This window comes from Eucalyptus grandis, chromosome 8 (assembly GCF_016545825.1).
Source record: "Eucalyptus grandis isolate ANBG69807.140 chromosome 8, ASM1654582v1, whole genome shotgun sequence".
NCBI lineage: Eukaryota > Viridiplantae > Streptophyta > Magnoliopsida > Myrtales > Myrtaceae > Eucalyptus > Eucalyptus grandis.
The window spans coordinates 19,077,208-19,092,343 of record NC_052619.1 but is presented as its reverse complement, the minus strand read 5'-3'; the positions used below and the strand labels follow the sequence as shown (position 1 = coordinate 19,092,343).

The window sequence follows — 15,136 nt, the reverse complement described above, 5'->3', positions numbered from 1 at the left end:
TCATGAAATTTCTTTTTTTGATATAGCATGATTGTGATGAGATAAATTAAGGCGTAATCTTTCTTTCCTATGTGGATCGACAGAGGTCAATAGTCAACTTACTTTCGCCAGAAGATGAATTAATTTAGATCTGCCAGAAGAGTTAGAAAACCTAGATTGATAAGGGATGCTAGTGATATTTGAGATAATTCGTCGCAACTGGTTCACTAAGATGCAGCTACTCATTAAAATTTAAAAACAAAGATTCATTGCACGAGTTCCCTGTTTAACCTACTAACTAGATGATGCCTCATCACTTAGATAATTTAAACACTATTAAAAGTTTTGGATATTTAGATAAATAGTGTAATTACGTCTGCTTCACAAGGTGCATTTCCTTTTCTTATAATTAACTATTAATTTTTTATTACTGGGGAAAAATTCTAGACCGATCCCATTTCTTCATATTAGAACGACTCAATTTTCCAAATTGTCCGTGGCAAGGGAGCATCACCCTAGAAGCATTCTGGGCACATTTTTGTAATTACAAAAGTATGATGGACATGGGTGAACTTGGTAAGCTAGGCGCCACATTGGACACTTGATCATATAGATTTTCTAGTCCAGTCAAATCGGCGACTCTAATGCCTATCTACTTTTATCTTTTGTGAAATGGATAACATCAAGTTTTGCATTTTCTTGTGGTCATCATGACATTAGAAGGGCAAGATCAGAGCCTTTAGTGGTCAAGACAAGTGGAAGAGGACAAAAGTTAAAGGAATAGTAAATCCCAGGCCAAAGAAAGCACAAGGAGAAGAAACTAAAAAGAATAAACCTTTCAACTAATATGCATAGCAAGTAAAAAGTTACCAGGCAATCGGTTCTAGGATCGATAGATTCCGATCTGTTAAGGTCGGCCCTTTCGAACCCGACTTGCCAGTTCCAAGGTTGACCTTTTGAACTAGACCTACATTTTTCCACTTTAATAATATAACTATTGGTTTCGGAATATAGACTATGTGAACAAGGCATAATGGTTAAGGCATCGATGAAGTTTAGGCTTCCCACGTACGAAACCCACTCCATCTTTTTTATACTTTTCTTAAAAAAGTAATAAAAAAATGGCTGCTAAAAACCGGTTCAAAGCTAGTTCCCCAATTTAAGCTAGTTTTATTATTAACAGTATTTGATGATTTACATTGCAATGGACTAGGTTGGAAAATGACTAATGAGATCGTTAAGGCATATTTCACATTGTCGATAACAAAACCACAAGTGTAAAATTCATTTAATTTGGTAGATTCTTACAGGAAGGAGGTATAATTTGGTAAGGGTGCAATTCATATTGCTATACCTTTCGCTACATAACCTCAAGGATTTATGCAATGAAGATGGTACAAGAACCTCAAAGAAAAAGAAGCAATGGACAAATCTAGTGGACTAATGATTCCACATTTCGATATCGAATACTGCAAAAAATCGGGGCACAGACGTACTCGCCGATGTTGCTCTCTCCTCCTCGATCCTCTGTACTAGCGCCAAGCCACATAATCACGCACATACTGAGACGTCCCACATGATGCGACATCGTTACCACTCATGCAACCCTTAGCACACACAAGTCAATTACAACTTAGACTTGGCTCATTTTGCAGAACACCTTAGTGTGGTTGCGTCAGTCGCGTAATGGTCCCTGCTTGTGAGACCAAAATCATAGCTCAATGGACCGAAATGCGTGCGGGGTCTTATCTTGAAAACCCTACTTGCAGAAGTTCGGCAAATGTGAAATCCAACTCTCGAACCAAAAGCTCGATAGTGATTCGATGCCATTCGAGCAATCAAAACATTTTGTGCGCGGGCGAGCGCTAGATGCGAGTGCTGTGACAAGACCATCGTCCACATAACTGTACCGAGGAAGGTACAACTCGTGCCACGCAATCGTGTTCCACTACGTTTCTGTCACTAAAAGCTTTCGCGAATAATCAGATGAATATATGGGGCACGAAAAATTTTCTCCCATGTTTCACGTTATTGGGCTATTTCCTTTTGGAGAGAAGTGCAATATAGGGCTGCGTCCACTACGGAGTTTCGAGATATAAAGTTATATTTTTATCTGTCTTGATTTTTTCCTTTTAATTTATCCGTGGGAGAGCTTTGTGCATATATAAATGGACGATCACCAACTCAGATTCTCATCACCATCAACCAAGTGAGCATCAGAGGACAAGAGTAAAGAAAGTTAGGAGAGGGTTGTGCTGCACGATGAGCTCTTCCGTGGTGATCCCGATTCAAGATGGAGGAGAAGGGGCTGCTCCGAAGACGGTGGAAAAGGAGAGCCTTGGGAAAAATCTCTCGCCCGTCGCGTGTTTACTGAGAGGAATGAAGGGCGAGCATGACGTGAGAAGAGTGGTACATAGTATCAAGGTCGGGGTCGCGCTTGTTTTGGTCTCACTTCTCTACCTCCTCGATCCGCTCTACAAACAAGTCGGGGAAAATGCCATGTGGGCTATCATGACCGTCGTCGTCATCTTCGAGTTCTATGCAGGTTCGGTACCAATTAGTTTGCTATAAATTAATGAACTCCTGTGCTCATGATGTTGTTTGATGCAAGTTCTAATGAGATTGATTGTACAATATATCAGGGGCGACATTGAGCAAAGGATTGAATCGCGGGATGGGGACTATATTGGGTGGCGGGTTGGGGTGCATAGCGGCGGTGTTGGCTCAAGAGATTGGCGGGGTCGGGAATCCCATTGTCATTGGCACGGCGGTATTCATCTTTGGTAAGTCATCTTTGGTAAAGACATTCAGAATACTGAAATAAACGCGACTATGCATTCTGATCATGGTTCAATAAAATGCTAATCTCAGGTGCTGCGGCTACATATGCTCGGTCGGTTCCTAGAATAAAGAAGAAGTACGACTACGGTGCCATGATCTTCATCCTCACCTTCAATCTGGTGGTTGTGTCCGGCTTACGAGCTGGAGAGGTCATGGGAATCGCCCGCCAACGCCTCTCAACGATCGTGATGGGGTTCTCGATCTGCATTTTCACGAGCTTGCTCGTCCTCCCTAATTGGGCTAGCGACGAACTTCACATATCTATTGCCTCCAAATTCGAGCACCTTGCTTTTTCGATTGAAGGTAATCAAATCGTGACTCCATTAGCAATACGAGTTTAAAATATCTCATGACATGAGGCTTGAAATGTCACATATGATTGACTTTTATCTGTCGACTTTAATGGCAGGACTACTGGATAAGTACTTTGAGGTGGTGGTCGATAAGGAAAGCAAGGCCGACGGAAGCTTCAAAGTCTGCAAATCGGTTCTGCATTCGAAAGCAAAGGATGAGTCCCTGGTAAGTATTCTTTCCCCTCTTTAATTTCTGAATCTGCTGTGGCTGGGTCGATTCATCTCAAGCTTACTCTAGCGTGCCCTTTCGAACTCGAGGATTTACTGAATTGGTGATGCTATTGCAGGCGAATTTTGCGAAATGGGAACCGTGGCATGGGAAGTTTGGGCTATCTTATCCATGGGACAAGTATCTACAGATTGGAGAGCTTCTTAGGGAATTAGCAGCCACCATTGTTTCACTTGAAGTTTGTATTCAGTCTTCTAGACAGGTACTTCACCTAACCCTCAACTATCTTCTTCTTCTTCTTCTTCTTCTTCTTCTTCTTCTTCTTCTTCTTCCTACAATTGTTTTTCTCCCCCTAATTTCAACCGAGAAAAAGGAAGAGAAAGATGAGGAGCGTCATGATTTGAATTCATCACGTGGCTCTAATACCATTTTAGTCGACAAGCAGTTTTTTCAAAAAGTTCAAACCGTTCGAGAATATATATATGTATAAATATATATATGTATATATGTATAAATATATATATGAATGAATGAGAGGATACTAAGATTTTTCCATTAGAAAGCAATTTAAAACATGGTATATAAACTTGCAGTAATTTAACTGAAAAATGTAGTGATCCATATTTCTCAATGCTATAAATATGGCGTGGAGTCAATTTCATCATCTGCTGGCTGACATTGAGACGCGCAAAGTGGACTCATTGTTTCGACCAAAAAAAAAAAAAACAAACAAAAAAAGTGGACTCATTGTCATTCGGTTTCAAATTCCAATACACAGAAGTCCTTCCTTCGATTTCGAAAGTTTCTTGTCTTACTGAACCAATTATTCATGTTATCAGCCGACCGCCGATCTAAGACAGTCAATCAAGGAACCCTGTGAATCGGTCGCGTCATCCATAACGTGGACTCTCCGGGAGCTTGGAGAGAGCGTCATGAAGATGAGAAGATGCCAATCACAAGCACTGCTCTTGCCAAAGCTCAAGTCAACAAGGCTTGAACTGAGGCACTTCATGTCTCCCTCCAAGCTCGAGCATGCGTGCGACTCAGGCGAGGATCTCGCTGTCTCGACCTTCGTGTTTTTACTCACAGAGATGGTGGAGAAGCTGGAGGGGCTGGCGAAGGAGGTGGAAGAGCTCGGCAAGCTCGCTGAATTCAAGACTAATGATCTGTAGTCGGAAATATTTTATGAGGATCGACTACCCAATTAATTATAACGACTCAAATGACCATTTTGCCAATTGTTCGCGCCGTGTTTCTCTGTGTAGGCATACATACAAGGAATATGATTAGAAGAAGAAAAAACTGGTGTATGGTACTACGATATGAACATGAAAATGGTCGCGATCGTGGAACCTCTTTGTAGTTTTTGTGAGTGCGCGAAGACGTCTGATTAGAAATTCTAACCTTGTAATCTCACCAATGATGAAGTGATACTATTTGTTAATATATATACTCTTGGACTGCAGCCAAACAATTTATAGTTTTCGCTACGAACTTGAGCCTATTCGAAAATCGTTTCTAGTGCTGAAAATGAAAAATTCAGCAATAACCTCACCTACCCTCGAGTTAGCAAAATTAGTTGGAGTGTCGGTAAAAAAAAATCAGGTGAAGAGTTGGAGGTCATCCGTTTAAATCCCCATTAACTACGTGAAAACTCCTTAAAGTTATGGTTACTTGCATATGTAAAACGTCTAAACTTAATTAGTTCACGTGACCTTGAGGATTTTCATAAGCCTTTGGATAAATGGGTTTCTAAGCTTGTATCTCTAGATTTACAAAGAGAAGTTCCGTGGTTAATGAATTTAAATTTCGTTGACAACCTATTTATCATATTCGCTTAAAAGATTAAATTAAGAGAGAATTGCAATTAATGTGTTAAGTAAGTAAGAAAATGGTCACTTAATTCCTTCACTTAAAAGAACTAGTTAATGATAATTAGAATCTTACGGATTATATTGCCAAAACCTATCAAAAGGTATCACAGTTCCATGTTCGGTAGTAAATGAATAACATTCAATGATAAATTTTCAATTACAAAAAATAAATTATTTTTATTCACGCACTTCAGATTGTCAACATTTAAAATTCAATACGTAATTTTTTAGCTTTTATGTTTCAATTGGATTTTCTTAAATAGCGTTCGAGATCACTAGTTAAGAAACTAATTAAGGAAATTTTGACAGTTGTCAATGTACTAATCACTACTACATGATATGAAATCAATGCTTTTAAAAGTGAATTATTCCAAATCGAATATGCTTAGCAAGTTCCTTGAGAGCACTCCATAATCCTTTTTAAAATTTATTAAAGAAGCTGTTAGTTTGGCTTCTTATAAAGTTTCCTTAGTATTAGGTATTGACATCCAAATGCTACTGGTTCAAACTTCATTGCCATTTACAAAAAATAAGAAAATGCCAAAATTTTGGGATGCTTGCCAATTCATTTGCCTAGCTCATTTTTGCAAGTTTTTAGGTCATTGCACTTAGGTAGTCTAAGGCGACAAAACGTTAATCTTGTAGCCTTTCGAAGGATTTACCAAAGTGGATGACAAATATTGGATTTTATTCGACCTTTGAATGTGCTCTATGATAAGGCGAAAGAGATGGATTACTATAGATGAATATATGGCGCACTTGTAAGGTGATTGGCACTATTTACCAATCTTATAGTCAAAAGGAGAAAATAACAGCAAAGTAGGTATCTCCGAGAATTCAGCTTAGAAAAGGAACACGTTAAGCAAATCAAACTGTAACTTTCGAACCGTCACTTTCGAGCCTCGAGAGTTCTGGACTGAACATCATCAAACCATCTCAAAACCCATCATGATGTCCATTTAGAAGCAGGAAATAATTCTACCACGTATGACCATTCGAAGCACGTCGCGGTAGCCGACTAGTCCCGTTGAATCATCAGTTCTAGAGAAAACAGCACAAACTGAACTGCTCATTGGAATAACGTGATCTCTTATATTCACTAGTTCATGCTCTGAGGAAAAATCAAATAAAGAACTAAATAAATGATTGAGTGATTCACTTGGTATTTTAGGGAGATGCGTGTAAGCCTTTGTCTTTCATTCAAGGTTGATTAACTGCTATTTTAACAGCAACCTTAGGATAAATTAATTTCTCAATAATTCACCGTCGGTGTAAACGTTTATATTTTCACATATTCGCTATTGATGGGGATATCAAAATTATCTGGCCCACCTGGCCTGAACTAAGACCCAAAAATTTCAGGTATTTTCGATTCGGGTGATAAGCAAAGAATTTTGCCCTCGCGCAGCCCTCTCCTTCCATCCCGCTTTGCCCTCGACAGCCCGACTTCACCGAGTCGGTCGATCTCCATCTCGCAGCTCAGCAGCAGCCAGTTCGTCAGGTCGAGCAGACAAAAGCCGGTGCCGCAGAGGACCTGCATGTGACACATCCCGGCTCGTCGTGGTGCTGCTTGCATTAATGTTGTGGATCCTCGAGCGTGGCTGTCGGTGCCCTTGAGCAATGTTTTTTTTTTTTCAGCGAGTCAAGACCGAGTAAAATGAAGATAGAAAATGAATTGTTTATATGGGTTTGGAGCTAGTAAACTAAACGGGTTGAATATGGGTCTTGCGTAAACCCACATACTCATAGAGCCATATAAAGTTAGGCTCAAATGTCAAAACCCATTTTCACCCGTTCGCAAAATGTTGAGTCACCCACTAGCAACTTGGCCCACTGAAAGTGAGTTGAAATATGGGTTTCCATCTCATATTGACACCACTAAATGGATGGAGGCATGGGATACTGCCCTCGAGTGCCCTCCATTTTAATTGCATTATCAAAATAAATTAGAAAATAATTCAAAGATTATCAAGTTGCGAGGGCCCCACCGTTGGCTTTTCATTCTCTTCAGAAATGAGAACTGTCGCTCTAAGACCCTTCCATCAGAATTTTCAATATCAATATATACTTAACAAATAGCAATATATAAATACAATGAGTATCGTATAATTTAAATTAACATTCAATTTTTCCTTTGCCCGCTTCCTCAATACAGCGTGTCAGAAAAGACAGAGGCTCATAAATACAAAGTGAAAATTTCCCAAACTTTTCCTCGTCTGTTTTCATGTAGCCTTGATAATTACTTTCCCACACTTTTTCATCCAACTCTCTATCTCTCTCTCGCCGTTTCGAGAGAACATGAGCGGCTGCGGCTGCGGCTGCGGCTGCGGCTGCTGTAGAGTTTCTCGATCCTGGATGTCATGAGGAAGATGATCCAGAAATCTTGCCTAGTCCAATTGAGTTAAATATGTAGTCGGATTAAACATGAAACTTAAAAGCAGTTCTTTTATTTTGTTCACCTTTCTTAGATAGTTGTTTCCAAGTAAACAACACTAAATCGATTACAACAGAAAATATAAACAAACTACAGTACACGTTACATCACGCATTAAAGTAATTCAAGAGGTTAGAAAGTCCGACATGTCAAGTTTAATGATAAGGAGATCACTTTGTGAAGTTGGAATTGTATTTGGCAACTTTTTTTATTTTTTTTTAATTTGATATAAATTCTTATCGTTCTCGCCGGATGGCCACTTGTTCCGAGTGGAGTACGCCGTCGAAGCCATTCACAAGGGCATTCCACGGCTCCAACATCTTCGTTGTCTTTGGCTCAAGAAGAAATCCAGGACTCCGATTTTGTATAAATTTGAGTAATATTCACCTTCACCTTGGCTTTGATAACACGAATTTGTGCCGCTTCTGCTTATTCTCCTCTCCATTACAAGATTCAGCCCTTAATTTTGCCCCGAAATAGTAGGTTTGAATTGGGGTTTTAAGGAGAAGTGAATTTTGGGATAAATCGGCAATTAGGGTTTGAAGAAGAGGGGAAATTTGGGGCTTTTCCGCACATAGCAACGTCATTTCAGGGCTTTTTCTTTGAATTTTGCCATGTTGGATATGTAACAAGCCATGTCAACTAGTATTATGTTGAATTTTTTGCATTTCAAATTGAAATTGACACTAAAGTAGTCTTTTTTAAAAAAGTGAAATCTAGGTGATCCAATAAAAAGTTTTGGTGCCAAAATGAGTGCCGTATCAAAATTATGACACTTCTAATATTCTTTCTTTCCTTTTCCATCAACTCTCTCTCTCCACACTTCAGAAGAACTTGAGCGGCAACGGCTCTAGAGTTTCAATGGAGCTGACTTGAGGAAAACGTCCAGAAATCTCGCGTAGTCCAAACGGATTAAATATGTTGTTGGATTAAACATGAAACGAAGAAGCAATTCTTTTATTAGGTCTACATTTTTTAGATAAATGTTTAAAGGTAAACAACACTAAATCGATTACAAAAAATGAAATAATAAACAACACTACATCACATGTTACATTACACATTAATGTAATTGAGGAGGTCACAAAGTCTGACACGTCTAATTTAATGAAAAGAAGATTATCTTGTGAAGTTGGAATTATATTTGACAACTTTTTGTTTTTTTTAATGTGATATAAAGTTTTGTCAAAATAACATGTTTAAATGAAAAGCTCAAAATAGGTTAAATCGATGGGTTAGAGGTCTTTAAGATGAGTTAGATATGGATGTATTTTAGTAATGTGGGCCCAAACTGGTATACTTGGGTTAAGATTGAGTTAGGCATGAATCACTAAATATATATATCCATTTTTCACTCGACCCAACCCACCCATGACAGGTCTTCTATCAGTACATGTGATTCCTAAATTTTTCGAATGCATGAATGACCTTTTAGTTGAAAATTTAGAAGTCAATGGCAACCGTTTGAAGACGGTTCTTATTTGTAAATTACTTCCCAAGACCTTCAATCTGTCTGAATGTTATACACTTCATTTATGATGGCAAATTACATTATGTGGAGCAAAGAAATGATGATGATGGCAGCTTGGAACTACAAGAACAACAATCACAATTGATCAATTTGTTACATCTTATTTAAGTTGCACAATTACCACGTCCAGCTTTCATTACGAAAAAGCACTCATTTATTTAAAAGGGGAGACGCGGTCATTTACACATGTGAAGGATGAAGATTGGTGGAAGAGAAGCGCCAAGCTTTTTACAAGGGATTAAACGTATCTACTCACTAAATGCATAATCTTCGGCAGTCTTGAAATTGAAACTGAAGCCTGATGCTGTAATGACAATCTTTATATATCCTTTCCAAATTGCATCCAAACATGAGGTGCAACCTGCATGAGAAAGCGTCCCGTTACACGCCTCAAGGCCCGTAACATCCTTTCTGACCTTATGTAAACCGGTGATGACAGCGGTAACTTGTATCCGCCACAAAATCATGCAAACACTGGAGAACACTCTCTACAAAATACTTATAGCTGCTGAATGGGGAATATGTTCCTCCATTGCATATTTTGCTCGCCAGAGTCGTGTCAGGATTGCTCCTAGCAACACTGCAAATAAAAGAACACCGCTTATTGTTGAATCAATCCTTCGAATAGAGGCCATTTGTTGCCTTTTGATTTTGTATCTATAGCTAATTAGCTTGGCTATATAGACGGTTTGTTCTTAAATTCAACTCCTGAAATTTTGGTCTTGCCAATCACTAGCTTTTACCAGTTGTGAAGCGCTTCCTTAAACTTCATCGAAGTTCATCTTCTTGTGCAGGACTCATTGTTGATCATTCGGCTGGGAATTTTTAGTTGACTGTGAAACTTTGATACCCTGTCCAAAAGAGCACATATGCGAGAGTACCTCGTTGATGTCGCTTGACTTCAACGAATCGGAAACTTCAGCGCCATCTGTTCTTCTTTGTTAAACAGACCATGACGATCGAGAGAGGAACATCGACTCGAGACCCCAAAATCGATAGGATATGAACAGAGAATTTGCTTTCAGACACCGAAATTGATAGTGGCTCTCACTTTGAGCACAATGCACTTTCTTGCCCTCTTAACTTGCTTATCACCACTCATTCAATTATAACACAAATAACCAAATATTTCAAAAAATAGAATAATTAACAACTTGATCTGACCATACTTCTTCATGTGTCAAACATCCGGTTGCTTTAAATTGGGATCTTATCGCTAGATAGCTCATTATACTAAGCGCATCTATTAGGACCCTTGGCCATTCTAGCACTAGTGCATTTAATGGGCTATCTCTAGTGCTCATCAACTTTGCGGCTTGTGGTGGTTCATTGGCTCTAATGCAATGTCTCACTATGCCTTCTTCCTTGCAAGATTCATTGAATAGCTTTGAGCAAATCTTACGCTAATGTCAATGGCACATGCTTGATTGTCTTGTCGGGGCTCACACCCATCAATGTCTTTATGATACTACCATACATTTTGAATTTTGTGATTGCCAACACCCACAACATCACACTCAATGTTACTCCCCAAGTGTACTGATGAGTGTTAAATCAATTTCTATTCGGTGGAAAATGTGAAATGACAACTACAATCCAAGAACCATACATTAGATAATAAATCCTTGGTGACAAACAAGACATAAATAGCACCATTTGAGTTAATATAAACTGCAACTGCATCATCATCTATTGACTTAGCTCTAATTCCCTTACCCTTCATTTCTAAACTTTGGGTGATCAATTCTAAGATGCTCTATTTTGCCATAGTTCCAACAAACAACACCATTGGTCTTCGACTAATTACATGTATTTATATTTTTACAACTCTTGCTAACACAAGTACTAACTCCTACTTTACCTTCACCTGATAAACTAGTTGGCATGGGTTCATCTAAATCTATCATAAGGATTTCCTCACTCATTATCAAATTGTAAACCACATTAAACGTCAATTTCCTAGACCTCAAAAAACTACTGATAGTAGTAATAGTAGCACTCTAACTTTCATGCAATGAAAATATTAAAGTGAAAGCACGTACCTTATTATCAAAATTAATCTCAACTAAAATCAATTAGCTTATGACTGCATTAAATTCGTTGATATGACTTACAACCATTCATCTTTCCCATCTTTAAGTAGGTGGACATCGTATTGAATAGACCATAATAAAAAGGGATTTTCCTGTACATGTTTGACAGCATAAGACGTTATAGGACAATATTAGGAAAATAATACCCAATGCTCGTTTATTTACTAAATCTCAGTAAACTTGCTTCATTGACTCTTGCTTCTCTTAGACATGGTAAATGCAAGTTCCTATAATATATATAATCTCAGTTTACATATCAAAAACCGAAATCTTTCTCATCATTGCTCAAATTCAATTTTTTGTCTTCTATCGCCATTGATTCGCTTCAAGTCAACTGACTATGGCTTTGATATTAATTGTTATGCAAGCAACCAATGGAACATAATGATAAACAAGAAAATAAATTGAATTCTAAATTTGTGTGCTACAGTGTTTTCCAACCTCAGTTACATCTATAGAGTCACTGTTTCCGTCACGGTCTCTCCCTAAAGAACACAAGTGGAGATGCGCTACATACTAGCTTTGACGATCTTAGATTGTAACTTCAGTTGTCGTGCCGACAACATCTGCCTGCGACACCTCGAGGTTGAACCGTTTCAAGCGACAAAACCAGGTTTTGGCTTCTTCTCGATGCAAGGCCCCAAAACCAATGAAAAGTATCTTCTGCTCCCCAGTAATTGCTTGAAGACAAAACACCCATGAATATACTAATAATTTGAAGCCGTGCAGCCGAATCCAACAAGGAAATAGATTCCTCGTTTTGCCTATTTTGCATCAAATCACCGACTTGTACATGGTTGGATACAATGATATCATGATAATGAACACAATAATGTCGAATCAGAACTTTCTGTTTATAAAGTGAAAATACATTTTTCTTGTTCCAAACGATGAAAAAGATTTTTTTTTTCTCATTTCTATGAGTTCGGCCAAAACACTGAAAAATGCAATTATTTTCCTAAAAAATGACCTCTTGAAGACCAACTTTCAAACACATCGAGTTTTTCACAAATAAACAAAAATGTTTGTTTTGTGAAAAAAAAAAATATTCTATTGTTTAGTAATGTACCTCAAAAGAAGAAGTAAGCAATTTCCGGATATCAGGTTTCAATTTTGAAAAAGTCATCTGTTGCGTTGTAAGATTTATAAATGTTTTAGGCGAAATTATTCAAAAGATCTTTAAAACGATGTGGGTGAGACGGAGGGAGAGAGAGAGATCGGTCAGTCAGATTAATTTAGGATAGTCGCTCTTCAATTACAAAACGCTTTCCCCTTACATGATTGTTGAGTCACTTTCCACTTTTGTGCTGTGGTGATTTCCTTAGATTGAAAATGGTCTCAACTTGGCCATTTATTTTCTATATACCAAACACTTGAAATCAACGAAGACATTTTCCAAGAAAATATTTTTGGTGAAACAAACATATCCTAATTGTAATACTCGATTCTTCTTGAAAAAGTTTCGTGATTTCTTACTAGAACAACTAGGCTCGATTTAGGTGGCCCAATCAATCAAAAGGGGTATTCGAGTGTCATCAATTAATATGAAGACCATTTGAGTCGAGTAGTTATAAATCATTTTCCCGAGCCATTTTTCTAATTATAATGTGATTTGGAGCTATAAAATTTTATCAATAATATTCTTCACCACAGGGAATTTCAAATTTCATCATATTCAGCGCAAAAATAACAACGCTTTGCTTTGGAACTCCAAGAGTAAGAGTAAGAACCACAAGGACCATTTGTCTTATATCTTTATTGAAATCATAACATTTTCCAAGCCCTACCTTCACTATAAAATTACAGTAAGTGTTTATCACTCATTTCAAAGGGAAAACACAGCCGTTCACACACACACGAGAATGAAAACTTGGTAAAAGGAGCTCCAAGCTCCTTACGAAGAAGTAATTACGGCTACTCGGTAAATGGATAATGTTCATATCGGAATCTGCAATCTTTTAATTGAACTTGAGCCCCGATACTGTACGTACAGTCATCAAATATGTATTTCCAAGCTTCACTCAGGCAAGTGGTGCAATCCGGATGAGAAATCGCGCCATTGCATACCGCATGGCCGTAACATTTGTTGTCATCCCCTGTGGACTGGCAGTACTTGTTATAACCCGAATCTGCCGTAGAATCCATTAAACATTGGAGAACTTCATTGACGTTATAATCGTAGGTACTCCATGGCGAATATGTTGCTCCGTTACATATTTTGGTCACAAGAGTGGTGTCGGGGTTACCCCTGGCAACATGATAAGTGAAGAAAATCGCACTAGCGATTGCTGCAATCCTTCGAAAAGTGGCCATTTTGCTGAATCTTAGTTTTGCATCTATGGCTAATCAGTTTCGCTATATATAAAGGGGTTGTTCTTGAATTTATCTCCACAAGATTCCACATGAGGTGCGTCAGAAGAATCCTGGCAGCAATTGTTCTACCTTTTTCTGTTGTTTTGTGCTATTGATTCTAAGCATTGGCGCTTCCAACTGCGATGACGTCAGAAATGCTGCCTCAGATTTTATCGAGGTTCGCCTTCTTATGCTGAACTTATCGTCGACCATTCGGCTGGGAAATTTAATGGATTAACCCGCGTTCATCGCATGCCTTTGTCAAAACGACAACCACAGTAGTGATCCATAAAATTGTTTCTACAAGACGTTTCTCAAGACAAGTAAAGTTCTATCCTTTTTGTCCGAAAACACTTCGTATTTTGCAGCAATTAACATTGAAAGTGTACTTCTTGTCAGCAGAGGACGAGAAAGTTGGAGTTGGAAGGGACGAAGTAAATGGTCCTATCAATGCATTGTTTGTGCATTGTTTGGACAATCTACAGTGGGCTATTAAATTTCTCTCAGGCAATGATTTCTATCAATGCATTGCTCAGTTCTCTTTTGGAGCCATGTGCCATTTGATTTGGAAGATGAGGAACAATATTCTATTTTGGAACCAAGCCTTGTTTGTGCCGGCTTTGAAGAACCATCTCGTCAAAGTCATCAAGGACAAGGCCATGACATTCAGCAATGTTGCTGACACATCAAGAAATAGGAGGATTCAAAGAAGTTGGGGTCTTGATCCCTCTATTTTTCCTTTAAGGTGTCAGTTTCTTCCCTGTAATTTGTTTTGAGGGCTGCCGTTGTTTGACTTCCCCTCTCTTTTCTTTTTTTTTTTCTCGGCACCCTTCCACTCGTTATAGTATGTTTGTCATCATGATGCAAGTTTTGTTGGTGTCGAGTCTCTTTTACTGTAAAGCTTTCTTGGTTAAAAGTCAATATATATCTTACCTTACTAAAAAAAAAAAAAAAAGAAACGTAAATGGTCCTAAAATCATAACATATCAAATATTGTTATGACAAGATGTATGCAAATCGCCATATCTATATACGCCTGGTAAAGGTTCACCCACACTGTCGCAGATTGCCCCTCTCAAGTTACTATGATTGTGTCTGAAAAAAAAAAGTTACTATGATTGTGTTTTCCCTAAATTCGCACGACAAAGACCTGGCAAATGTGAAAAACATGGAGTCTTGGTATTATTGATGAGATGATTACAGTCTAGAAAGGAACATGAGCTAGACTCGAGGATGAATCGGAACTGAACCCAATAACACAAACCAAAATCAAACTCATGAGAACTAGAGATTGGCATAATGAAAGCAATGAAACAAGAACGTGAACTAAAATAACTAAATCTTGCAGTTTTATCGAGTAAACGTGTCTTCTTCTCTTCTATGACACCCTTCTTATAGTCATGAATTTTAGGATCTCACTTCCACTATCTAAGACTCTTTCCAATGTTCTGGATGTGTTTCCATGGTTTTAGATACGTCGCCTCCATTGAGATGTGGACCTCATTTACTG

At 38.3% G+C, this 15,136-nt stretch overlaps 1 protein-coding gene across 1 annotated transcript; it reads left to right on the top strand.

Annotated features, from left to right (window-relative positions):
• The first annotated feature begins 2,168 nt into the window (after positions 1-2,168).
• Positions 2,169-4,807, top strand: LOC104457007 (aluminum-activated malate transporter 8). The gene is made up of 6 exons (XM_010071922.3): positions 2,169-2,524; positions 2,622-2,762; positions 2,851-3,123; positions 3,230-3,339; positions 3,461-3,604; positions 4,182-4,807. The coding sequence occupies exons 1-6, from the start codon at positions 2,242-2,244 to the stop codon at positions 4,512-4,514; spliced, it is 1,284 nt and encodes a 427-aa protein (XP_010070224.1). The 5' UTR covers positions 2,169-2,241; the 3' UTR covers positions 4,515-4,807.
• Positions 4,808-15,136: the final 10,329 nt, after the last annotated feature.